Here is a 27,762-nt window from a genome sequence, read left to right as displayed (position 1 = left end):
AACATAATATATTATTAAAATTCTCTTTACATGGAGCTGAGCTTATCGAGGTGAATGTCCTAAGGTCATTGGGACCAAAGAATTCCAGCCACCATCCTTGTGTCAGGAGCATCCCCGCTCCACCCCTCCCTCCTCCGGCTGCCTGTCTGAGTTCAGGAGGGAGTGAACTTGAACCTGCAGGACACCCCCTTCCAGGCCCCAGCTGCCCCCAGAAGGCCCAGGGCCAGCTGCATACCTTTCTTCCTGGCCAGAGCGATGATGTCGGCTGCACTCTTGCTCATGACCTTGGTGATGTACACAGGGCAGTTGATCCGACCCGCAATGGTGATGGCCCGGAACACCGCCTCGGCCTCCAGCTGAACACGGCACACACAGTGTCACAGAAGGGAAGGCTGGGGGCACAGCTACCACCCATCTCCATTTTCCTTAATTAAATGTGATCAGAAGGGAAATCTGCTCCACTGAATGAGAAGGACATACTGAGTCCAACAGCGCTTGACAGTGCCCCCTGCTCTCCGGGGTGGAGCATTGGTCTCAGGCTGGGATACGGCAGCAACATCCAAGCGCTATACAAGTTTATAGCACTGCCTCCCAGGTCTGTCCTGACCTCACCATGGGCCAGGAACACACAGCTCGTGGCCATCCCTGGGCTGTGGAGCTCATGAAGAGGACTGGGTGGGATCTCAAGCCCCTCAGGACACGGAACCTGTCCACTCATGTCTGTGTCCCCTGTGTCCAGCAGACACCAGGCCCAGGGCATGGGCCCAGAAGACTTGGTAATGACCTGATGAGGACATCAGAAAATGTCCTCAACTTGGCCAGGCACGGTGGCTCACACCTGTAATCCCAGCACTTTGGGAGGCCAAGACGGATGGATCACTTGAGGTTGGAAGTTTGAGACCAGACCGGCCAACATGGTGAAACCCAGTCTCTATTCACGAGGTCAGGAGATCGAGACCATCCTGGCTAGCACGGTGAAACCCTGTCTCTACTGAAAATACAAAACATTAGCCAGGTGTGGTGGCAGGTGCCTGTAGTCCCAACTACTTGGGAGGCTGAGAATGGTGTGAACCCGGGAGGCGGAGCTTGCAGTGAGCCAAGATGGTGCCACTTCACTCCAGCCTGGGCGACAAAGCGAGACTCTTGTCTCAAAAACAAACAAAACAAACAAACAAAAAACACAAATTAGCCAGGCGTGGTGGCACAGGCCTGTGCCTAGTGCTCCTAGCTGCTTGGGAGGCTGAGGCAGGAGAGTCACTCGAACCCAGGAAGCGGAGGCTGCAGTGAACCGAGATCATACCACTGCACTGTAGCCTGGGCAACAGAGAGAGACTCCATCTCAAAAAAAAAAAAAAAAAAAAGAAAGAAAAGAAAGAAAGTAAGTAAAAAGAAAGTGTCCTCAACTCAAAGGATGGCTGCTAGGGTGCCCACTCTATTCCATGCCCGATCAGCTTGCCTTCCTCCTTCCACACTCCCTGCAGGTGCATGCACATGCACACACACACACACACACACACTCTCACACACTCACAAACACACATACACAAACACACGCACTGTCTCTCACACACACACACTAACATACACACACTCACACACACACAAACACACACATACACACACAGCCAGTCCAGGGGAAGTCATCCTTTTTCAAGGCTTGGGTACAGGGCAGGCAGTGGGAGTTATCTCCTGGGTGCTGGGCTTGGGCATGCAGCTCCACTTTCCTATTATCCACTATGCAAAGTCCTCCGTGAGAATCCATATCCACTTGGGACACTGAAGCACCCACAGGGCCTTGGAGTGAAGTTCCAGGACCCTGGGAGAGGCAGCATCTCTTCCTGTCTTCTCCAGCCAGCAGTCCCCAGGGTTCCCGGGGAAGACAAGATGGTTTGGGATGGTCAGGGAGAGGACACGGGAAGGGGCTGGGTCCTGGCTGGGCTATTCCAGCTGGAACAGCATCAAGGTGAGTGCTCAGTGGTGAGTGTCAGAGTCATGCCCAAGTTGAGGAGTCCTTACCTCTTCAGGTCTGCTCAGGGCATGGCCCTCAGGACCCGTGATGCCCATCTCCAGGATCCGCTTTTGTTCCTACAAGACAAGAACAAGTGAGTTAACGATTAGAGGATGTCAGAGCTGGGAGAAGTGACTCCTCCAACCCCCTGGTTAGACAGAGGGGGCAGCTGGGTCCCAAAGAGGTGAGTGGCTTGCACTAGGTTAACAGTGTGTGGGGTGGGGGCAGTGAACTGTGTCCCCTCCACTACACACCCATCCACCTTCCCCTTTGTAGCCCTGCATGGCTCCATCTGCACCTGCTTTATATTGAATCTCCCGGGATCAATGAGAGGAAGCAGGGTTATAAGACACGAGCTTCCAAGGCCACCCACCACCCTCTCAATCTCGGAGTCTCCCTGCAGGCCTCTCCTCTGGGAAGAAACGTGGTGTTTGGGTACAACATGGATATCTTCAACTAGGAATCCTACTCTAGTCTTTGATGTTGAAATCAAAGATCCCTAAACTGGGAGTCCAGATCCAGAACAGCCGTCTCTGTGACTTTGGGCAGGTTGGTCAAGCTCTCTGAGCCTCAGTCTCCTCTTCTGTACACTGGGGATAACGGTGCTTGTACTGCAGAGTTACTATGCTGATCAGACAAGCGAGCATACGAAACATGCTCAGCACAAAACCTGGAGCTGAGCGAGCACACGCTCATTAATTGGCAGCCGGCTCTCATACCTACTTCAGCTGCCTCTTCCTGGCATCTGTCTTTATGGCGGGAAACCACTACCTCAAACTTATCATATAACCTTGAAATGGTTCCCTGGGCTGATGGCCTAGATTCAAATCCATCTGGTCCAAAGTTTCTTTGTCCCAGGAACACTTTAATTTCTAAAATAAAAAATAAAAAAATTTTTGACATTGCCCAGATGCCAGCTGTACTGCTGCTAATTTTAACTTCCTCAGTGTCTGTGTCATTGTTCTTAGACATCACCCCGTCATGAACCCTGGGCCTCATCAACCATGAAAAGAAATCACAATCTCAACTGTGCGTCTATGGTTATTAAGCTCGAGGTTATTACAAGAATATAAATGGGAAACCATTTCAAAGTCTAACAGCTGGGTAGATTGAAGTAAACAATGGAATAATTTCAGCTACTGAAGACGCTGTTTACAAAGCATTTTTAGAAAATGTTTACAAAAAGATTTTAGAATACCGAGAAATCCCTATGTGAAATTGTTTACATGTCAGTTACTATTCTGGAAGGAAAGAGGAAGTAAGGAGGGGGAGGGCAGGGGAGGGAAGGGGAATGGAGAGAAGGGGAGGAAGGGAAGAAAGGCAGGAGGGAGGGAGAAGAGGGGAAGAAGGGAGGATGAAAGATGACATGATGAAGAAAAACAAAGACGAGAGTAGGATTTCTAGTTGAAAATAATGGACTACACACATGCATTTGTTTCACTGCCTTCCAAAACACGCAGAAGTCACAACAGAAAGAGATACACAGGAACCAAGAAACTACAGAGAAAACCATAGGAACAAAATGTTGAAAGCTGGAAAGCAGATGTCCAAAAGGTGACGGATGTGCTGGAGCTGGAACAGCTAAATCTCTGCTGGCAGTGAGGAGAGCCAAGCCCCTTATGTGCCACTCAGGAGCTGGGGGCTGCAGGCTGGACCTCTCTTACACTGGTGCAGGGGTGCATGCACGCTGGAAAACTGTGTAGCAGTAACCACTAAAGCTGAATCTACACACACCCTAGGACCCAGCCATTCCTCTCTTAGGTATATACCAGCTAAAGATGTGAACCTATGTTTAATAAAAGGCTGAACAAGAGTGGAGCAAGAACAAGCACAGAAGCCTCACGCATCACGGTTCCAAACGTGACACTATCCAAATATCCAACAACTGGAGAATACATTGTGCAGATTCGTGCGGTGGAATTCTACACACCGATGAAATAGAAAAAGCTAGTGCTATGCCTGGCCAAAGATGGATCTCACACGCCTCGGATTGAGCAAATGGAGCCGGACATAAGACAGTGTGTGCTGTATGCTTCCGTTTTTAGAAAGTTTAAAATCAGCTAAGATTTGTGTGGCAGCAACTTCTAAGATGACTCCCAGTGATCCCGCCTCCTGCTTTTCAAGCCCCTGCAGGGTCCCCTCCCCTGGAGTGTGGGCTGGACCCAGCACCTTGCCTCTGATGAGCAGAACAAGACAAAAGGGTTGGGCTGTCACTCCCGAGGTCAGGTTACAGAGACTCTGGCTTCCGACCTGCTCACCTATTGCTTTTTGGTTAATCTGCTCTGAAGGAAGCCGCCTCGCTGGGGCTGCCCATGTGCAAGGAACTGAGGGAGGACTCTGGCCAGCAGCCAGCAAAGAACAGACCATCACATTAGCCTGACAGCTAGCAAGGAGCTATATCCAGAAATACACCACCTACGAGAGGCTGGATGCAAATCCTGCACCAGTTGAGCCTTGAGATGCTCACCGCCCCCAACCTGCCACTCACTATGGCCTGTGAGACCCTCAGCCAGAAATAGCTGAGCTGCACCTGGAGTCCAGACCCACAGGACCATGAGATAATTTGCTTTAAGATGCTATCTTCTGAAGTAACTTGTTATGCAATAATGGATGACTAGCACAGGTTTTGTTACCAGAAGTAGGGTGTTACCATAAAAGATATCTAAATGTGTGGAAGAGGCTCTGGAACCAGGCAGCAAATGAATTCCGAAACAGCAATTTAAATAGCCTTGAATGGACTCTTAGAAGAAATAGGGCCTCTGAGGACATTGCCAGTGAGTCCTCACAGGAGGCAAGAAGCAGCCATAAACAGTCTTGCGATGAAACCAAGGATGTAACTTTACAGCCCCTTGTTAAGAACTCAGAAAGATGAGGGGTGGTGCCTCCCAGTATTATCAGCCACAATAAAGAGATCCTTTAAATAGGGACCTTTTAGGCTGGGCATGGTGGCTCACACCTGTAATCCCAGCACTGTGGGAGGCCGAGGCAGGCAGATCACTTGAGGTCGGGAGTTCAAGACCAGCCTGGCCAACATGGTGAAAACCCATCACTACTAAAAATACAAAAATTAGCTAGGCGTGGTGGCGCATGCCTATAGTCCCAGCTACTCAGGAGGCTGAGGCACAAGAATCACTTGAACCCAGGAGACGGGGGCTGCAATGAGCCAAGATTGCACCACTGTACTCCAGCGTGGGTGACAGAATGAGACTAAGTCTCATAAAAATTAAAAAAAATTTTTTTTTTAAGAGACATTTCAAAGAGATGAAGGCTGTGCCTGTGGACCATCTCAGTCAAACTACAGGGCCTCTAGGAAGCTTGCAGTTGTGTCTCTCAGCTCTCTCATCAGGGCAGCGGAGGGATTATCTGGAAGAAGTGGGTGCCTTTTGTCTTATGGTGTGAACCCCAGCGAGATTCACAGGAGGTCCACAGATTTTTAGGAGAGTTGCCTTAGCAAAATACTGGAAGCTGAGACTGAACACAGGCATGTGATATGAAAAGAAGCAGTTGGATCCCCAAAATTCTTTTTTTTTTTTTTTTTTTTTTAAGACGAGGTCTCACGGTCACCCAGGCTGGAGTGTAGTGGTGTGATCTCATCTCACTGCAACCTCCACCTCCCACATTCAAGCAATTCTCCCGCCTCAACCTCCCAAGTAGCTGGGATTACAGGCACCCGCCACCGTGCCCGGCTAATTTTTTTGTGTGTGCGTATTTTTAGTAGAGGCAGGGTTTTGCCATGTTGGCCAGGCTGGTCTCAAACTTCTGACCTCAGGAGATCTGCCCGCCTCGGCCTCCCAAATTGCTGGGATTACAGGCATGAGCCACCGTGCCTGGCTGATCCCTGAAATTCTACTGAGCAAGAAGCAGGCTGAGAAAACTACTCAGCTGCAGACATGTACTACCTTTCACGAAAAAGGATGGATGACTCAGAGCATGGAAGCAGGAGCTCAGAAGGTAGAGCCAAGAGCTATGGAGACTTATTCTCAGGCTTTGAAACCCCGTCAAGGAACTGCCAACATTTCCCAGCCAGATTTCAGAACCGCCACGAACCAATAACTCCTTGGTGCCTTCTATTTTTCCCTTTTTGAATAGGAATGTCAGGTCCACCACTGCATGTTGTATGTCAGGAGGGTCAGGGAGATATCTTCCTTCTTTAGCTTCATAGACCTACAGATTATGGGAAATACAGCCAAGGAGCCTCATCCACACCTGGACCTGGTTTGGATGCTGAGATTCCAGACTATGAACTAATGCTGTTATGAGATTTTGGAGAACCATGGGAGGGGGTGATTGTAATTTGCATGGGAGAGGAACATCAATCATGGGGGCCAGAAGACAGATTGGGAGGAAGTCTCAGACGTGGCCCTAATAATTCTCACTTCCTGACATTCCTGCCCTTGTATAATCCCTTCTTTTTGAGTGTGGGCTGGATGCAGTGACCTGTTAGCAATGAACAGAATACTCTTGCATGATGGAACTAAGGCACTGTTGGTTTTTTACATTGAATTTGAAAGAATTTCAATTGTGCAGGAAAACTACAAGGACTCAGATAAGAAGAGGTGAAGTCAATGAAGAACCTTAATGGTGAAGCTTTAGATCTCCAGCACTGAACCATCACGTTGCTCTTCCACTGCGCTCTGGAACTAGAGGGAACTGGTTAACATCCTAACTCTACTGCCCCATGAGCAACAGTGAGCAACTTATTCATATCTGAGCTTCAGTTTCCCTATCTATAAAATGGGAATAATAATATCTACCTCACGGAGTAGTTGTGAGTATCAATATGTGAAGTCCTTTGCATCATGTCTGGCATTAACTACCTTTACTGGCTGCATCCAAACCTTCCCCTATAAGCCTGGCTTGATTTACAACATTATGACCAATCCATGCCTCCGCACCAGAGACCCAGAAGCCTGCCTGACTTCTTTCTCTTCTTCCTCCACCCAATCCGTCCATGGGTCCTGTAGATTGTGTTTCCCTCCTGTCATGCTCACCTCTTCCATCTCCTATCTCCTCTCTTCATTTCTTATGAGACTTGCTGAAATAGAACCTAGCTAGTCACCCTGACTTCATTTTTTTTTTTTTTTTGAGACAGAGTCTCACTCTGTTGCCCAGGTTGGAGTGCAGTGGCGTGATCTCAGCTCACTGCAAGCTCCACCTTCCAGGTTCAAGCAGTTCTCTGCCTCAGCCTCATACCTGATAATGGCTGTATTCTCACCTGTAATAGCTGTATTCCCACCTGTAATAGCTGGGATTACAGGTGTGCTCCACCACACCCAGCTAATTTTTGTATTTTTTAGTAGAGATGGGGTTTTGCCATGTTGGCCAGGCTGGTCTCACACTCTTGGCCTCAAGTGATCAGCCCACCTCGGCCTCTCAAAGTGCTGGGATTACAGGCGTGAGCCACAACTCCCAGCTTTCATTCTTTTCCCAACAAATTCTCCACCCCACAGCTAGAATTATCAAAATATGTTCATGTCTCATTTTATCCAAAACTTTTGCTTGGCTGCAGTCCATTATGTGTCAGATTCTGAACCTCACGTACATGATGTCTTACTCTGTTTTCTGATGCTATAACAGAATACCATAGACTTGGTAATTTTACAGAAAATAAGTGTATTTCCCATGGTTCTGGAGGCTGGGAAATCTAATAACAAGGTGCCAGCATCTGGTGAGGGCCTTCTTGCTGCATCATAGCATGGCGGTGGGCATCACATGAGACAGCAGGTGCATGCCAGCTCAGGCCTCTCTTCTTCTCCTTATAAAGCCACTAATCCCATCATGAGGCCCCCACCCTGATGATCTCATCTAATCCAAATTACCTCCCTAAGGCCTCACCTCCAAATACCATCAACATACTAGCTTGTGCATTAAGTTTTAAGTTTTCAACATATGAACTTTTGAAGGACACATTCAAGCCATGGCACATAATATCATTTGATCCACACAATAACACTGCCAGGTGGGTGTTTCTGGAAGAAAAATGAGAGTGTTCATGGGAAAAATTTCCTTGCCCAAGGTCACATGGCTAGGAGATGAAGGAGACTGGCATGGAACACCTCCTCCAAGCCTGGGCTTTTCCATGATGCCCACTCCCAATTCCTGAAGACAATGAGGAACACCAGCTTCCATGTGCATTGCCACTGGTATGACCTAGGTTTGCAAAGCATTTTCATTCATATCTGATGTGTCTCATATGACACCCAGTTCCTGGCTTGACCTTTCATTGTACAGCCTCCTCACTAACCAATGCTCTTTTATCAAACCTTTTGCAACAAGGAGAATCAGACTGAGGTAGAAGGAGTGGAAATTCTTGCCACTCACCTGAGCTATCAAATCTCCATTTTCTGCATGGACCAAGATCACAGCTCCCAGGCCCTTAAGGAAGGTAAAGGCTTCATAGAGCTATGAAGAGATAAACAGGGGTTGGTGTGAGATTAAAAAAAAAAAAATCACAGCATGTGCATTCATGAAGACCGTTCCGCTCACACCCATTCGGTCATTCACCTGCCAGCCTCTGCAAACACATTCATGTGGATGGAATACGCTGCTACACAAGTCAGACTTGGAAGGATCATTCCTTGACCCTGACATCTTGCAGACCCAAAAGCAGGAAGCTGAGGATGGGGCACAACTGGTCCAAGTCACCCCAGGGCATGAAGGCAGACTCAATTTCAGTGCCTATCTATGCCTTTTGCTGTCTTTTTGGGTTGGCTTTTTTGAAACACCTGTAGGTGGTTAATGGCAGCAACTGGTCCTGAGAAGTCACTGTTAGTTTTACAGAAATTATCTAACTAAATCTGCTAAGCCTGTACCATAGCCACCTACATGGCTATGTGTCATGCACACAGAAGATGTATGCATCCTTACAAAAATGTGAACCCATGCCATTTTATAGACAATGGTGGGGTGGGGGAAACCAGCTCTCTAATAACTCCAATACTCAGATAATATATAGCATGCCAACCATCCTCTCAATTAGACAAAACAGGCCCTCCCCACTGCCCAGTGTTCTCTTCCTACCTGAGGAGAATCTGCATTTGGGCATTGCCCCTGGTAAGGGCCAAAGCCACGAAGCTCCCTCTCCAGGGACACTTGAATCTCAACTTTGTTCTCCATGCATGCAAGACAACATCCCCTGGGATGTCTGCTTTCTGACAGACATCCCTATTTCAGCAAACAGGGAAGGCATGTGGAGGCATGAAGCACTTTTGAGAACCTGCACGCAGAGGCTGCTCGATTCCATCCATGCCCAGGGCTCCAGTAGTTAGAATGAAACAGGTGAAAATCACAATTATGCCAGCACATCACATGCTATGTTTTCTATGTAACTGAACCAATTTTCAGCTCTTTGAATGTCTTTTGTTGACTGTATCAAAGGCCTCCAGGACATCTTGGGATAAGTTATTTTCTGTAACCCCAAGTGTTTATCTGAAAGGAAGGACATAAAGTGCTTCTCCCGTTGCCCATCTATCTTCATGGTAATAACCAGTTACCCTGCTAACCGACGCCTGTATGGCACCATTCTCTGCTAGGCACCATCCTAGCACTTTACTCTTCTTATGAAATCATTCAGCTGCCTCTATAAGGTAGGGCTATCATAAGCCTAAAGCACAGAGAAGGTGGGAAAGCTGCCCCTGGCTGCAGAGCAAGCAGCTGGTACGGCCAGGGCTTGCAGCCTGGCTTGGCTGTAGCTTCCATGATTTTCTCCACCACACTAACAAGCAGAGCAAAGGAAACTGACAATGAAACAAAACTAGGAGACCCAGTAGTATAAGAAGGCCAGATGTCCTGTAAGTCGTAACCACTACTCCTGAAGAACAACTTGCGGCTCCATATCCCTTGACTTGGTGCACGTACGTAATAATTGTTTGCTGTTGGCAGGGCCAGAAATGTTCCATCTTACAAATGTGAGGAGATGACTTGCCTAGCATGTTGCATTTGCTGTGAGGGAAGGCCAGGCAGTCTCTCTTCCTGTGTCAGAGCTCATAAATGGTCCCCATCCTTGCCTGAATACCAGAATCAAACGCAGAGCTTTCAGGAAGTACAGGCTCCTGAGTCCAACACCCAACATCTGGAACATGCACTAAGAATCTGTATTTCGAGTGAGCTCTCCAGATGATGCTGAGGATAAGCCAGATTTGGGAGCCACCAAACCAGGGACCCCCTTCTGCATGCCACTCACAGAGTCAGAAAAGAACAGAAGCCCAGCTGGGGCAATGACTGACACCGTATCACACAGCCATTCCATGCCAGAACCAGGACTTGAATCCCACGGCTTCTCACAATCTCCCTTGCCCTGTGCTGCCTGGACTGGCAAAGCTGGCCCAGTCCTGCCCAGACAAGAGAGCAGAGAGTGAGTGTGAGGGACCTACCTGGCTGTCGGACATTTGGTAGACATCCTTATAGGCCATGTAGACTTGGAAGGAATTGACGCCTGTTTCAGGATAGAAAGGATAGAAAAATATGTTTAAGAAAAAACAGAAGCATGTCTTTCCAATAAATCAATGACCACAGAGCAGAGTGGTAGTCGCCAGGAGAGATGAGTGCCATTGGGATCCCCAGTGGGGCACCTATCCAGCCTGAGGATGTGGGCGAAGGTCAAAGGACGCTTCCAGGGAAGGTCACACCTAAGCAGAATCTGAAGGTGATGGAGGAGAAAGGGAGGAGAAGGAGGAGGAAGAGGAGGAGAAGGAGAAAGAGGAGGAGGAGGAAGAGGAGAAGGAGGAGGAGGAAGAGGAGGAGCAGGAAAACTCCCCAGGCTGAGAGGGAAGGGTGTGATAAGGATAAGGAAGGGTGTGATAAGCATCTGCAATACGGAAGATGAAAAGACATTAGTCATGCAGCTTCTAGAAAGTGTCCTAAAGCATGTGCTTTTTTATCCCATTTTTTAAAAAAATTGTGTTTGCAATTCCCATAAAGACATCAACAGTGACAGCTGCTCCGTCAGGGAGAGCTGAGTTCAGGCCTCAGTTGCTGTGTGGCACTGGAGACATTACTGCACCTCTCTGGGTTTCACTTTCCCCATTTCTGCAAAGAGGACATTACACCAAACGTGTTGGTTTCCCATCCTGGAAATGCCCTGCACTGGACTGCACAGTACACTCATGACAAATAGCAAGATTTCTGGGCAAGCCCTTCTGACTTAGAGAAGGACGCACTAAAATGCTTCAGGACCAAGGAAACCAGGCGTGTTCCTCCTCCCTTTCTTCTCTCCCTCCCTGCTTCTCTCCTCTTTTCCTTTCCTAACTTATTTATTCATGTTATAAACACTTACTGAGAGCCTGCTCTATGCTGGGCATGTGCTAAGTGCTTGGGATGCAGAAGTTACTAAAGGCATCTTTCATGAAATCAATCAGCTGGTCCACTGATACTTGATGCAACTCTCTGTGCAGGCCCCAGCCATGCAACTGTGAGTAAGACAACAAGTCTCTGCCCGTAGGGGGCTCGCCATCTGGGCTGGGGTGTGGGAGTATCAGCAAGTCAATGGGCAAAGACAACTTAGTCTGATGATCCCTATGTGGGGGATGCATGGGGGCGTTGCATCTGTCAGGGGGCTTCAGGGAAGGCTTCCCAGGGGAGTACAGCTCAGCACGAACAGGAGAATCGCTAGGAAAAGGAGGGAGACTGTTCCTGAAGGGGCCAGTGCTCACTCACACAGCCCCAAGAGCCAGAGGCAGCCTCGAGCAGATGGGAAACGGAGGTGCAGGGGGCCGGGGCTCTGGGCCCCAGGAACTGGAACAAGCCAGTCTGGAGGAGCAGGCGCATCCTGATGAGCCAGGCAGACAGCTTGCAATTTATTCTGGGGATAATGTGGAATTGCTGAGAGCATTTAAGCTGATTAGAAAATAAAAACACAGCTGGGAGCAGTGGCTCACACCTGTAATCCCAGCAATTTGGGAGGCCAAGGCAGGTGGATCACCTGAGGTCAAGAGTTCAGCACCAGCCTGGCCAATATGGTGAAACCCCGTCTCTACTAAAAATACAAAAATTAGCCGGGTGTGGTGGCAGGTGCCTGTAATCCAAGCTACTCGGGAGGCTGGGGCGGGGGAAGAATCACTTTAACCTGGGAGGCAGTGAGCTGAGATCTCGCCATTGCACTCCAGCCTGGGTGACAGAGTAAGACTCCATCAGAAGGAAAGAAAGAAAAGAAAGAAAGAAAGAGCTGCATCTAAGACATAGCAAGTGTTGATGAGGATGTGGAGAAAAGGCAATTCCTGAGCACCGTTTGTGGGAATGTAAATTAGCACAGCCACCTCTATGGGGAACAGTACGGAGGCTCCTCACAAAACTAAGAACTGAATTACCATATGCTTCAGCAGTCCCACTACCGGCTGAAAATCCAAAGGAATTGAAATCAGAATACCCAGGGGATACCCCCACTCCCGTGTTCATTGAGGCATTGTTTATAACAGCCAAGATTAGGAAGCAACCTGTGTCCATCAATGAATGAATGGATTTTATAAATGTGGTAAACATACACAATGGATGCCTTAGTAAAGAAAGACATCCTGTCATTTGCAGCAACAAAGTTGAAGCTGTGGAACCCTATGTTAAGGGAAATAAGTCAGGCACAGAAAGGCAAACGCTGCAGCATCTCACTTATATGTGGAATCTAAAAAGTTGATTTCATACAAGCATACAAAGTTGAAAGGTTGCTGCCAGGACCTGAGCACCATCGCCATTCGCCTGCCGGTGACCCAGCCCAGATGCGCACAGCACAGGGCTCCCTGGATGCCTGCAGGCAGCACAGACCCACTAGGCCTCACGGAGCCCAGTGTCTTTCCCTACAAACTCCACTGCCACTCCAGAGACCCTCCCATCTCAGTGAGGGGCGTCCTAAACGACCATTTGCTTAAGGCGGCAACCTGGGGAAAACTGCTCAGAACTTAACATTAGGTAAGGAAAGTAAGATACAAGACTGTCAATTTCCTTGGATTATGACTCTGTTATGTAGTTGCGGTGAATCACGCAGCAACTGCAATACAAGGATAATGCCTTTTTCTTTTGAAAGATAGGGTCTCACTCCATGAGCCAGGCTGCAGTGCAGTGCTCACTCCAGCCTCAACCTCCCAAACTCAATCAATGCTCCTGCTCAGCCTCCCAAGCAGCTGGGAGGCGTGCACCACCACTCCTGGCTATGTTTTTTTTTTTTTTTTTTTTTTTTTAAATAGAGTCGTGGTCTCACTATGTTGCCCAGGCTGCTCTCAAACTCCAGGCCTCAAGCAATCCTCCCTCCTCAGCCTGCCGAAGTGCTAGGATTACAGGCACGAGCCACCATGGCCAATAATGCCTTCTTGATAGAAAGAGCTTAAACAGACATATGAAAATGCAAATTGAAGAGTGGGCAAATAATACAATCAGCTATTCACATAAGGAAAAATGTATGCAAAATGTTGAATGTAATCAGTAAAGAACTGCCATGAAAACCACAATGGTGGTGTCTTTCACCCATTGAATCGGCAAGGATTTCATAGAAGCAATAATGCCCAATGGTGCAAAGGTGCAGGGACTAGAGATTCTGGCATAGGATTTGCAGGGGTACAAGGGGATGCATCTTTCAGGAAACCAATTTGGCAATAATCTTGAAAAATGTTAAAACCTTTGACCTTCTAATTCCACTTCTAGAAATCTAAAGAAAAATTAGAAATGCAAACAAATGTTTATATACAAAGATGTTCACGGTAACAGGATTTATAATAAAACAAATAGAAAGCATAAATGCCCAATAAAAAGAAAATAGCTAAGCAAATTAACCATTATATTGTACATTACGAGCCATTAAAAAGTTATTGATGGAAAGTAATTTGACTCATAAAATGTTGAGTGAAAAAAGAAGGGTTCCACATAACAGCTATTGCACAACCACATAGGGGAAAAATCATCCAAATACACAGGGAATGGAAAGCAATAATCCTTCACATTTAGAGTAAATTGTGATTGGGGGTAGAACCAGAGGAAAACAATTTTTTCCTTCCATTTTCTGACTTTCTTTAAATATTGGGGATGATACTGTTATTACGAGAAAACATAGCACAGCTATTTTAAAAACTGGAAACACACCCTCGCTCTCCTTGAAGCACCACCATTTGAGGCTGCCTCCTCAGAGGGCTCCCCGACTGCCCCTTTCTGGACAGATCGCTCATGCCCTGTCTCTTTCCGTTCTGCTGTTCTTTGCTTCCTTTGTGTCTTCTGATCAGTTCCCCCCCATTCGATGTAACACACACCATAAAGGTCTACACTGTGCTGGTGTGAACCCAAACAGAGGGGAGCCAAGGTGGGAAGCAGGGACATATAGACATGGTCCCCTCCCTCACAGAGCTCAGGGTTTGGCAGAAGAGCCAGACAGACAAACCATGTCCCATAATCCAGGAACAATGGAAAAAGTGCCCCAAAGGAGGCCTAAGTAACCGGCATTGGCTATTCAAGGAATGAAGCAATGGGAGAAGGTAATGGTTGAGTTGGGTCTTGAAGGTGAGTAGCACTGGGCAGGCAGAGGAGAAAGGGCATTCATTCCTGGCAGGGGATCCACATGAGCAAGGGCCTCACAGCATAGCCAGTTTCAGGGATGGCAGCCAGGCTAGTGATCCAGGTGATGGGAAAGAAAAGTGAAGTTAGATCAGCAAGGGCCTGGCACAGCAGGCTGCAGAGACTGGATCTGCTTCTGAGAACAAGGACACCCCCAGAGGTTTTCAAGGAGAAAAGGATGGACTCTGTAAAGGGACTGGCCTGTTGCCTCACTGTCACGTGGCAGAGTGCAGCTCATAATCAGGCTCAGGACAGATGCAGACAGGGGGATTTTTCACTCCACATAATCTTTGGATCTACCAAAGAACGAGGGATTCCCCAAAACCCCGTTCCGAGGCTTTAACTGACCTTTGTCCTGCACCAGCAACTCCAGCTCCTCCCGAACGCCATCGTACCAGCTTGTGATGTCCACGTGGAGGGAGTAATCACAGCAGGATTTGGTGTCAGCTGCTTCGTGCCACTTCTCGAAAGAGGTCAGTAGGCTGGACCCAGGTTCAGGAACAACATGGTCAACTGGGACAGAGAAATATGCATCATGATGCTTCAGACTCAAGTGTTCCAATGGTAGCCACATCATTACCACTACCACCATCATCACCATCATTACCATCACCATCATCATCATCATCAGCATAATTATCACACCATCACCATTATCACTATGACAGCCACCATCATTATCACCACCACAATCATCATCACCATCATTATCAACCCATCACCATGACCATCATTACCATCACCATCATCATCATCACCATTATCACCACTACCACCACCATCATCACCATCACTATCACCCCATCACCATCATCACCATGACCGCCACTATCATCATCATCATCAACCCATCACCATGACCATCATTACCATCACCATCATCATCATCATTACCATTATCACCACTACCACCACCATCATCACCATCATTATCGCTCATCACTATCATCACCTCCACCACCATCACTATCATCATCCTTACCATCATCACCATCATTACCACCACCACCATCCACTATCATTACCACCATCCACTATTATCACCACTATCATTATCACCCCACTATCATTATCACCCCACCACCATCATCACCATCACCACCACCACCACCATCATCATTACTAACATTATCACCACCACCACCATCACCACCACCACCACCATCACCACCATCATCACCATCATCACCACCACCACCATCCACTATCATCACCACCATCCACTATCATCACCACCATCCACTATCATCACCACCATCCATTATTATCACCACTATCACCCCACCACCATCATCACCACCACCACCATCATCACTAACATCATCACCACCACCACAATCATCACTACCATCCACTATCATCACCACTATCATTGTCACTCCAGCACCATCATCACCACCCCATCACCAGCACCACCATCATCACCATCACCATCATCATCATCACTATCATTATCACCCCATCATCATCACCACCATCACCATCTTCATCACCATCATCCTATCACCATCATCATCATCCCTATTATCACCCCATCACCATCACCACCATTATCATCACCGTCATCACCATCCTTTTCATAATCACTCCCACCATCATTGTCATATTGCCATCACTCACTATCATTAACCATAACCATTAGCAATGACATCATCACCATCATCTTCAGTCTTCATTACCACCATCATCACCACCATTGTCATCATCATCACCATCATCATAACTATTTATGCAATGCTTACTATTTGTCAGATAATGCCACAAAAGCTTGACATAAGTTCGTTCATTCAATCCTCACAACTGTCCTGTAAAGTGAAAATTAATATACCCATTTTGCAGATGAAAAACTTGAGGCTCAAAGAGGGTAAAGCAATTGTCCAAGAGCGTACAACTAGTAAGCAGAAGAAGGAAGGTTATCCAAGATCTGTCAGACAGTCTGAACTCTTACCCACTGCTCCAAGCTACCTCCTTTGGCATAGAATGCCAAGATGAAAAGGGCCTCCGAGACCCAACAAGTTCACTTCATCATCCTTTTTTCAAATAAAATCTTAAATGTAAAGTAGATGAGAAAGGGGAGCCTCCAGTCAGTCTTTTAAACCTCCCTTGAGGCTTACTGCCCTGTTTCTTTGCACCCCCACCCTTCACAGGCAGATGTCAAAAAGAGAAGTCTCACCTCTCCTCCTCCCACTCACACCTCCATCCACTTAAAGCATCAGGCTTTGCTAATATGACCCTCACATCTCTAGGTCTAATGGGGCGCATGCAGTCCTCAGTCTCTTGGCCTCTCAGGGCACAGAGAGTCCCTCCCTCCTTCCTTAAACTCGCTTCTCTCCAGCTTCCATGGCAACGCCACCTTCTGGCTTTTTCGTTCCTTTGTCCTACTTCTTTGGCTGCCGCTTCTCAATCATCCTGAGGACTCCATCCCCTACTGTTCACTATGCTTACTAACTGGATCCCTTTTCTTTGTGCCAGCTCATTGAAACACACCACTTGCTCTGAGCTACAGAACTCTGAACCCGGTTGTGTTCTTGGCTTCTCCACCGAGATGACTCAAAAGCTCCCCCAAATCAGAATGTCCAAAACCTCATGCAATACTCTCCCCACCCCAACCCCAGCTGTGGTGGACATCACCAACCAACGGTTCCACAGCCAGAGGCCCAGGTCACCCGTGGCACTTCCTTTCCCTCACATGCCCCCGTGTGTGACCCAGCACCGAAGGCTGTTGACTGGCCTCCTCCATATCCCTGGAACTGTCCAATTCTGCCCACTCCATGGCCACGCCACCCTCATCTCTCGGCTGAATTACGCAATCGCCTCCCAACTGGTCCAGACACATCCCATCCAGGCCACTCTATTACCGGTCTCTCCAAAACGCAGAACAGTTCACATCTCTCCCTACTTAAAATACCTCAACATTGCCCATCACCCATATGAGAAAGAGCCACAGCCTCATCAGGCCATCGAGGCCCAGGGTTGTCCTCTCCTTCCAGCCTTGCCTCACAGGATGTCATCCCTCAATCTCGACACCCCTGCACCATGGGCCTCCCTGCAGTCTCTGGAATGGGAGGTGTGTTCTCACCTCAGGGCCTTTGCACATGCTATTCCCTCCTCCTGGGGCTCTGCTTTTCTCTGCCCTCTTCTCCTGGTTAATTCCAACTCATCCTTCAGATCCCTGTACGAATGTCACTTCTTCAGAGAACACTTCCCTGAGACCCTGCCCCTCAGTTCAAAGCACTGTGCACCCTTCTTTTGTAGCAGGAGTCACAGTTTCTAGTCATACATGTGGACGATTAGTGACTCCCCAAGAGATGGCAGTCCCCTTGACAACGAGCATCATTCCTGCTTTTGTTCACCTGGTACAGTGCCTGATGCGGACAACTCTTACTTAACACCTGTTGAATGAAGATGGGAAAGGGCGGGGACCCTTTCAGAGCCCTGGACTGTTGTCCTTGTGTGCTTTCATAGGCTCTTTCTTGTTCCATGAAACACACTTTGGAAACTGCCCTTCACAGGTGAGGAGGATAAGGCTTACAGGGCAGGGCTCCCCAGGGTCTCACAGCTGGTGATGGAGAAAAGCAGGGGACATCCCAGGAACCCTGGCTCCTCATCCAGTACTCCTTCCCCTGCCCTGTGCAGTCCTCCTGAACTCAGAACTTCCATGCCCATCTCTCAGAACTCTCGTGTCCCATGCACTACATGAAGGAATCTCATGTACGTCTTCAAACCACCCTAGGCACTTCCCACCATAAGGCCCACATTATAGATGAGGAAGCTGAGGCTCAGAGAGGCTGAGTGCTGGCCACAGTCATGCAGTTGCCTGCTGAGTGCCAGTGCTCAGGTTCAAACCCTGGCCACTGGGATCCAAGTCCAAGTCTAGATCCTCCCATTTCCCATCCAGCAGATCCACGGGCTGCCCTTTGGAAGAGGGATCAGGACAGTGCTTGCCTCAAAAGTCGAGCCCCACCCTCCTGGCTCAGGGACTTGGCAAACTCTGCCCATGGCGGTGGGCTTCAGCCCACAGACCACGCTTCCAAAGGGACTCCTTTGTGAAGGAGCGGGAGAGATGGGCACGGTTGGGGCCAGCTTACAGACAGGCCGCCTGAAACTGAAGAGCCTAACAGTTGAAAGAACATTTACAATAAACTGTGGCCTATTTAATTACAATTGCTTATTAAAATGAATCCAAGCAAAAGCGGCTCTTCAAAATCAACACAAGAAACAGCAATCGGGCTGCACAGGGCAATGGAGGAGAAGTCCAGTTTCCCAGACGGAGCACTGCTGGGGAGTGGTCTCATTGCCCACAGTGTTTCCTTCCCTCCCCAACCTCACCAGGGCTCTCTGTGGCACAGTGTGCTCCTGTCAACTTTGGGCTCGGCCACATGACTGACCTTGGCCAATGGAATGTGGGTGGAAGTTGCAGCATGGAAGTGAGGAGATGAGGCAGTGAGAAGAAAGGCAAGTTTCGGCCAGAACCCCCTGCATTCTGCCATTCACCAGGAGAACAGAGTGGCTGGGGAGTCACTCGGTCCAGAATGGGAGACCCATGGTGCCTGAGTCCAACCCAAAGCTGAGCACAGCCACTCCAGCCCCACTCCCACTCCTGCACACCCTCAAATGAGAAAAACAAGTGTTGCTTGAGATTTGGGGGCTGTTTGTTATGCAGTGTTATCACAGTATTACTGCAGCAATACTAATACAACCACTTCCCAGCTGTGTCTCCTTGGGCAAGTTGCTTCACCTCTCTGAGCCTCTATTCTCCCATCTGTCACAATAATACCTATGTCACTGGTTCTGAAACCATAGCCATCTTCACATCATGTTGAAGGATTTTTTTTTTTTTGCTTTATCTCCCTATAATCCATGTCTTCTTTACTTAATACGTTTCTTTAAACAAATTTTGTTTCTAAAAATCTAAATGTGACTTCAGTCTCATGCTAAGCGATTATATTAATGAGATGTTGTTTTATTTCAATATTTTAAAAATAATTTTTTTAAATGGGTGCTTATAAAACCGTATTGTTTATTAAGCCATCTTGTGTGGCCCCAGTGGCACACATGGTGTGCTCTGTGAAACAGTGACCTGTGTCTTAGGGCTGGGGGGAGAATGAAATCCAATGGCACGCTGGGCAGAGAGCCTCGAACACACGGAGCACTTGTGATGCTGGTGATGGGGAGGAGACCTCACAGTCTGTGTCCCTAAGGCAGGGGACAGTGTCACTCACTGATCATCGTGGTCCCGCCCACCAGTGCCGCCCTGGTCCCTTGGAAGAAGTCATCAGCCGCAGTCATCCCCTGGGAGGGCTTCTGCAGGTACGTGTTGACATCAATACCTCCGGGAATAACCATCCGCCCGTTGGCTTCAATGGTCTTCACTCCACCAGGAACGATTAAGTTCTCTCCTATTTGTCTGGAGGCAAACAACAGAGACAGCCTTGGTTCTTAAAGGAAAAGTAGAATGGGCAGTCAACCCGCAGCTTCAGTTCCATGAAATAAACATTTCTGAGCCAGGCCCTTCACAAGGCCCTGGGGAGACAGAGATAACTCAGGCAGGGCACATGCCCTCAAGGGGCTCATAGTCTAATAGGAGGTAAGACAGGTGGGCAGTCTGTTAGAGCCCAGTATAGCAGAGACAACCAGGGGGCACGAGGAGGGGCCCTTTCATCCAGTCTCATTATCTAAGAAGGCTTCCAGGTGGAGGGGGTGGCAGAGCTCAATCCAACAGAAGTGAGCCCAGCATGATGCACGTGCTGACCGTCACGTCTATTCTGATGTAACAGGTGCCTGAAAACTTCCTCCAGAAGGAGGGTAAATTCCAAATGGCGAAGGAGGGAAAAGAGCCTACGAAATGAGAAACAAAGCCCCCAGGGATCTCCATGGGTGACTTATTGATGACGGTGGCTTCTGGCTTTTATTTGCTGGCACCAGAGTCAGGAGGTCCCTCAAGGCGCTGGGGGAAGAGGCTTAGCCAGAACGAGGAAAGGAACCCTGCAGCATCCAAGGTTAAGGTCTGGCTCAGACGATGAGATCTGACTGTGGGTGATTTTTATTTTAAAAAAAACCCAACTGTTGTGAATGCTTGAGATTGGGCAGCATATTAATTTTCTAAGTCACAAAAAACCCTAGTAATAAAGACACAGGAAGATGCTGCTTCAGTGACCAAAAGTGCAGCTCTAGAGAGAATCCACAGCCAGGCAGCCAAGACAGCAGCCCCTGCCCTCCTGGGCTCCTGGGAGAAGCTGGGCCAGCAAGCAGGTCCCAGCTGGGGCTCCCCCAAAGAAGTGGGTGCCACACACTGTCCTCTTAACCCAGGAAATAAGCCTAGGACCGCACAGTGCCAGGGACAAGGTGGACACCCAGAAAATGTTACCACACATGTCCACCTCCACCAGGATCACCACCACCGCTGCTTTTAATAACCAATCCCTTACCCCCAGAATCTCCACCGCCGCTTATACTAACCGATCCCTTACCCCCAGAATGTCCACTGCCATTGCTTATAATAACCAATCCCTTACCCCCAGGATGTCCACCGCCACTGTTTATACTAACCAATCCCTTACCCCCAGAATGTCCACTGCCACTGCTTATAATAACCAAACCCTTATCCCCAGAATGTCCACTGCTGCTGTTTATACTAACCAATCTCTTACCCCCAGTATGTCCACCGCCACTGCTTATAACCAATCTCTTATCCCCAGTATGTCCACCGCTGCTGCTTATAACCAATCCCTTACCTCCAGAATATCCACCGCCACTGTTTATACTAACCAATACCTTACCCCTGAATGTCCACCGCTGCTGCTTATAACCAATGCCTTACCCCCAGAATGTCCACTGCCACTGCTTATAACCAATCCCTTACCTCCAGAATATCCACCACCACTATTTATACTAACCAATCCCTTACCCCCTGAATGTCCACTGCCACTGTTTATACTAACCAATCCCTTACCCACTGAATGTCCACTGCCACTGTTTATACTAACCAATCCCTTACCTCCAGAATGTCCACCACCACTACTTATAATAACCCCAGAATGTCCAACTTGACTTAGGGAAATCCTTTCTTCCCCAGTCCTTCTGCCATCCTCTCCAAACGTGTGGGCTTGCCAAGAGTTGAAGGGAAAGGGGTTGGGAAGACACTCGACCCTTAAAAGGAACAGCAACTGGAGAACAGCGTCTTCTAAGTGCATCACGGCTTCTCTCATTGAAGGCTCACAACCAGCTCTAACAGAGGACAGGGTCGCACCCCAAATGCCATCTGAGGCAAAGGCCTGGGCACGGTCCAGGCAGAAGGGCCGCTGGCTGTAGACATGCACGTGGTGTGTCTACACATGGGCACAGACCTACACGTGAGTGTCAGCGGAATCACAGCTCAGTCTGATTCAAGCCTGTGACCGAGTCACCATTCAGTGGGGGCCAACAAGTACTCTAATGAGAGGTTCTTTTATTTATTTTGGAGATAGGGTCTCTGTCAGCCAGGCTGGAGTACAGTGGAACAGGTCATGGCTCACTGCAGCCTCAACTTGCTGGGCTCAAGCGATCCTCCCGCCTCAGCCTCTCAAGTAGCTGGAACTACAGGATTGCACCACCACGCCCAGGTAATTTTGTTTTTAAATTTTTTGTAGAGATGGGATCTCCCTATGTTGCCCAGGCTAATCTTGAACTCCTGAGCTCAAGGGGTCCTCCTGCCTTGGCTTCCCACAGTGTGTGAACAAACATGCCTGACCTTTTTTTTTTCTTTTAACTTTTTTTTTTTTTTTTTTTAAAGAAACAGGACATTTCCTGAACAGCCTGGTTGGCCAGAGTCCTAAGATGCTTGATGTTCAACAGTGAATGCCATCTCTGCAGGCAGAGGCTCTTTCTTACCAGGCACAATCATAGCCTCTTAACAAACTCTCTCTGGTCTCCCACCAGCAACCCTGCAAGGTAGGAGGTATTCTCATTTTGCAAAAGAGGACAACACAACTCAGAGAGGTGCAGTGACTCATCCAAGGTCACACAAAGTCAGTGATGGGCCCGGATTCAAGCCCAGGTCTCCCCAGGCCTAATATCAGAGCTCTGACCAGCAGGCTTTACTGCCACCCTGCTTCCCTTATATAGGAGCCAGATTGTCCCTGAACAGGGATTACACTAAACGGGACCCCCAGTGAATCAGAGGGACTCAGTGAATGCCGCTTAATAGCAATGTGCTGGAAAGGGAAAGAGGAGAGAGGAAGCTCAGCTCAGTGAATGAGACAGACACCCCTCCCCCAACACCATCACCTCACGGTGCAGAAGAAACTCTCAACCACCCGCACTAGATTCACCAAGGCTGAGTGAGTTAAATGGAAACCTCGATGAATCATAATTCAATGAATCACAACAGCTGAACGGCTCTTAAGAAAACTTGGCAAATGGCCACAGAATTAAAGGATTCTTGGGGTTTCATTCAAGTGAAGGAAAATAATTGTGCCTCTGTACCCCAGGTGGTCCCTGGGGAGAGCACAGATGGTCCCCGGCTCTTCCACACCTACCCTTCTCAGCCTGCAGGATGCACGTTCAGAATAAACACCCAAGGGCCCTGTGAGGCCTCAGTCACCGTCACTCACTCAGCTTCACAAGTCCGGAGTAGGACTGCCAACACGCAGAGAGCTTCTCAGCAACGGGTTCAAGTAAAAGGGGATTACAACCAAGAGGGGCTGACAGATAATGAATTTAGGGAAACTGCATTTTTCCTCAACAGCCTGGTTAGCCGGAGTCCTAGGACTCTTGATGTTGATACATACAGCAAGCACTTAATGAATGCAGCTCAACCCATGGCCACTTGCTCCATCTGTATACTCCGGGATTGCAGAGCTCTATAAGGGGGCCTGGCCCAGGAAGGACGGGGGTGGGTGTGGTCAGATCAAACTTCTAGCAGCAGGTGGTGTGTGGGATGGGGGAGCCCACGAGATCATTCTCAGGGTCATTTTACCTTTCAGGCTTCAGAAGCCCAGAGCCCCCACACAAAGGGGTGTTCCCTCAGAGTTGCTTTCTGTCTATCTAAGCCATGGTTGAGTTAGAAAACCTCATTTTTTGACCCCCAATCTGCCTTCCTGACCGTTCGGGATCCAGGTGCCCTGAGGCTGACAGGAGCATCCTCACCACCTGATTGCCAGCATTCATTTGTTTACGCTTTCCCTGAATCGGTGCTCCAAGACCTACAGGTGCTGGGCCCCAGGGCGGGGGGTGCTCCAGGACCTACAGGTGCTGGGCCCCAGGGCGGGGGGCCACAAGGCAAGGCCCTGGTCAAGGATTGATGCAGTGTGACAATGGCTGCAACAGACAGCAGCTGCAACAGACAGCAGCTCACATGCTGTGGGGACAGAGGGATGCACCCCACACCGTCTCTGGGTCAAGGAAGGCTTCCTGGAGGAGGAGTCGCATGAGCAGGGCCCACAAGGACAAACGAGATGAGGGGAAGGCAGAGGGACAGGGGAAAAGGTGTTCCAGGCAGGGGACTGATGGGTGCAAGGCTCTGAGGTGACAGCAGCCTGGCAAGTCCCGTGAGTCCCAAGTTTTCATTATGGCTGGAAGAGCAAGCAAGGAATGAAGCCACAGGAGGGGAAGCCCGAGCTGGATTTGAAATGGTCAAAGTCTGGGACTAGAATTGCGGGGTGGGCTGGGGGGAGGCAGGGAGGGCTCAACTGTTCTGGGTATCCCTCTTCACTGGGTGATTTGCATATGTGGTCCCTTTCAATGCCCCCAATACTCCACAGCCCTTCCCCCAGCCTCCTCCTCCTCCATCATCGTCTCCAAAGCCCACACGGGCCCCAGGATGATCCTGTTAACAGTATCAATCCCTTTCTGCCTTCCCCTTGTTCCAATTCCCCTCTGCCTTTCCTTCTTGTGCCAGCCACTCATGCTGGATCCTTAAACAGTGTCCTTCTCTTCTCTTCCAGATTTCAAGGGAAGAGGCTGAGCACCCAGAAAATCCAAGTTACAACTCACAGAAAGAGAACTGCACTGATCCTCACCCGCCAGTAAAATGTTAAGGCCAGCCGGCGCGATGGCTCACACCTGTAATCCCAGCACTTTGGGAGGCCGAGGCGAGCGGATCACAAGGTTAGGAGATCGAGACCATCCTGGCCAACATGGTGAAACCCCCGTCTCTACTAAAATACAAAAAAATAGCGGGGCATGGTGGTGCATGCCTGTAGTCCTAGCTATTCGGGAGGCTGACGCAGGGGAGTCGACTGAACCCGGGAAGTGGAGGTTGCAGTGAGCCGAGATTGCGCCACTGCACTCCAGCCTGGTGACAGAGTGAGACTCCGTCTCAAAAAAAAAAAAAAAAAAAAGGAGGCTGCAGCCTACAGACCCCTGCCTGGCATTATGGACTGAATTGTATCTCCCAAAATTCATGTTGAAGCCCCAGCCCACCCCATGGGAGTACCTTTAGCGAAGGGCCTTTAAGGAGGTGATTAAGGTTGTTAAGGTTGAATGAGGCCACAGGAGTGGGGCTGGAATCCAACAAAACTGGTGTCCTTAGAAGAAGATACCCCAGGAGTGTGCACACACACACAGAAAGGGCCCTGTGAGGACAGCCAGAAGGTGGTGTCTGCAAGCCAGAAGGTGGTGTCTGCAAGCCAAGGAAGAATCTCAGGAAGAAGTTCAGGAAGGCCTCAGGAAGAACCAACCCTGACGGCAGCTTGATCCGGGACTTCCAGCCTCCAGAACTATGAGAAATAAACCTCTGCCATTTAAGCCACCCAGCCTGTGGCATTCCATTCCGGCAGCCAACACTGGCTAAGACACCTGGGTTGTCGTAAGCAGGGCTGAAGAGGGAGCCAATGAGAAGAAAGTGAAGGAAACTCCAGCCCCAATGTCCATCTTTTCTTTAACTGCCAAGGCTGGGCTTGGAAGCCACACATTCCTCCTTCCTCCCTGCTCCCCTCAACCCAATTCCAGAAACTGTGGGTAGGTGGAAGAAAGAGCTGTGAATTCAATTGTCTTAGGGTGGAATCCGGGCCTTGACCCTAACTCACCCCGTCATATGGGGCCAGGTACCCAGACTCATTGGCCTGCCGCCTCCAAAACCACAAAACAGGAAATGTGTCTGCATTTTGCAGCCTTTGTGTGAGCATTGCAAGAGAGGAGCTGCCTCAGCCATGTGGCAGGGAGCCTAGCCCGGGGGGGCACCTGAGAAATGCCAGCCCCTTCTCCACCCGCAGTGTGCACCTCCCCCAACCTCTGTGAGGTCTCTACCCCTGAAACACAGGTACACAGCCCCGTCATTCTAGGACAGAATGCCAGCCTTCTGTTCCATCTAAGGCCAGGCAGCCTGGCGACACAGGTTTCTTAAAAGGTCCGTTTTGATCAACCCACTTGATAAGTCCATCCTCCAGGTAGACGTCAGCATAAAGGGATTGGTCATCGTTGATGATCCGTCCACCTTTGATGAGGAGTCGGTCACTCTGCAAAGCAAGGCAAAGTATTAAGGATCCTGGGTGAAAAGCCAGGATAAAGTTTTTTCTTTTTAATTTTTAATATAAGAATTATCAACATTTTCAAAAGTAAAGGCATTTAACTTCCCCCGCCCCAGATCCATCACCAGCTTCAATACTTCTCTATCCAATACTTCCTATTCTCCTTTCACCTTTCTCCCCTCTCACTTTGTTTTGTTTTTGCTGAGGTGTTTTAAAACAAAGCACAAGCACTGTATCTTTCCACCTATAAATACTTCACTAGATCTCTCTCACTGTTAACCCATTTCCCGTTTGCCCTGAGAAATGAGTGTGGGCAGCAAGCTGCACTTTTTTTTTCTAAACAGGAAAGGGGTAAGGACTTTTTAAAGAAACAAAACCAGAATCCATTATCCCAACGAACTCAATTAACTTAATACCTTCCTTATCAGTCAATAATCAGGCCCTCTTCAATGTGCCTTGATGGTCTCACAGACGTCTTTTTGTAGTTGGAAGGTTTGAATCAAGAGCCATACCAGGCCCCACAGCACACCTGCCTCATCATCTCGGCAGCCTCTGTCAGCATCTGCACTGGCCCCTCCTCCCTTTTCAATGTCATTCGTTTGTTGAAGAAATTGGGTCATTTGTAGAACAGGGAGTTATCAAGGTATTATTAAATATAATGATCAACTTAGAGACATTTAAAAAGATAGTGAAGAGACTAAAAAAGAAAACCCCATTTTTCCAGTACAACTCCCAGTTGACATTCTGATGTCTCCCCACTCTTTCCTGTTTTCTTCCCCCACAGTGCACACATCCACTCTCATCCAAGCACCGACTGATGCTCTCAGCTCCAGAGGGGACCAGGCACAGAGCTGGAATCTGCTTTCAGGGGGCTGACAGATGGAGAGACAGATGTTTATCAAGTCATGGGGTATGTGGGGATGAGGAGGAGAAGAGTGGGGACCTGCCATGGAAGCCAACCAAAGGGGCTGCCAACCTTATCTGGGGCGTTGGGCAGAGAAAGCGCAGACCCAGAAAATAAGTCTAAAAAGGAGTCTATTTATACTTCCTATATCTACACTCTGTATGACTATAGATAGATAAATGGATGTGTCATTAGAGGAAGGTGGATAGATAAACACACACACACACACAGGATTGTATGAGTATGTCTACGTAAACATTCATGTATTCAGATGATGTTCTCCAAGGGATGTTTTCAATCCCTCAGCCTATCCTAAGGGCACAGACTAGGCTTTCAACCCTCTTCTATTTGTCAATACCATTCCAGAATGGAACTCAGCCACAAACATGTTTATGCATAAACATAAACAAAGCTTCACCATATGGAGTGTTCCGGGCAGAGGGAATGATATGCAAGTCAGAAACCAGAACATTATGGGAACCAAAAAGAACACAGTTCTGTCCTTTCTGCATTTTACCATAAGCACATCCCAACTTGCCGCACATTCTTCATGACTATATATATATATAATTTTTTTTTTTTGAGACGGAGTCTCGCTCTGTCACCCAGGCTGGAGTGCAGTGGCACGATTTCAGCTTACTGCAACCTCCGCCTCCTGGGTTCACACCATTCTCCTGCCTCAGCCTCCTGAGTAGCTGGAACTACAGGCACCTGCCACCACACTCGGCTAATTTTTTGTATTTTTAGTAGAGACGGGGTTTCACCTTGTTAGCCAGGATGGTCTCAATCTCCCAACCTCATGATCTGCCTGCCTTGGCCTCCCAAAGTGCTGGGATTACAGGCGTGAGCCACCGCGCCTGGCCCCACTTCATGACTAT

General features: G+C 48.7%; 1 protein-coding gene across 6 annotated transcripts in view; it reads right to left on the bottom strand.

Moving 5' to 3' along the window:
- Positions 1 to 27,762, bottom strand: part of CRMP1 (collapsin response mediator protein 1) — a 72,895-nt gene that overhangs the window by 20,645 nt on the left and 24,488 nt on the right. For 5 of the 6 annotated variants that reach the window (XM_004038388.5, XM_063705190.1, XM_055385808.2 and 2 more), the window contains exons 2-8: positions 25,880 to 25,968; positions 19,756 to 19,940; positions 14,882 to 15,046; positions 10,381 to 10,442; positions 8,330 to 8,410; positions 2,017 to 2,085; positions 236 to 356 (exon numbers count right to left, since the gene is read on the bottom strand). In XM_004038388.5, coding sequence (XP_004038436.2) covers positions 236 to 356; positions 2,017 to 2,085; positions 8,330 to 8,410; positions 10,381 to 10,442; positions 14,882 to 15,046; positions 19,756 to 19,940; positions 25,880 to 25,968 — 772 coding nt within the window. The remainder of the gene's footprint in view (positions 1 to 235; positions 357 to 2,016; positions 2,086 to 8,329; positions 8,411 to 10,380; positions 10,443 to 14,881; positions 15,047 to 19,755; positions 19,941 to 25,879; positions 25,969 to 27,762) is intronic. The other variant, XM_063705191.1, reaches the window with a different exon arrangement.

Source organism: Gorilla gorilla, chromosome 3 (genome assembly GCF_029281585.2).
Source record: "Gorilla gorilla gorilla isolate KB3781 chromosome 3, NHGRI_mGorGor1-v2.1_pri, whole genome shotgun sequence".
In the NCBI taxonomy this organism is placed as follows: Eukaryota; Metazoa; Chordata; class Mammalia; order Primates; family Hominidae; genus Gorilla; species Gorilla gorilla.
This window is presented reverse-complemented; position numbering and strand designations above follow the sequence as displayed.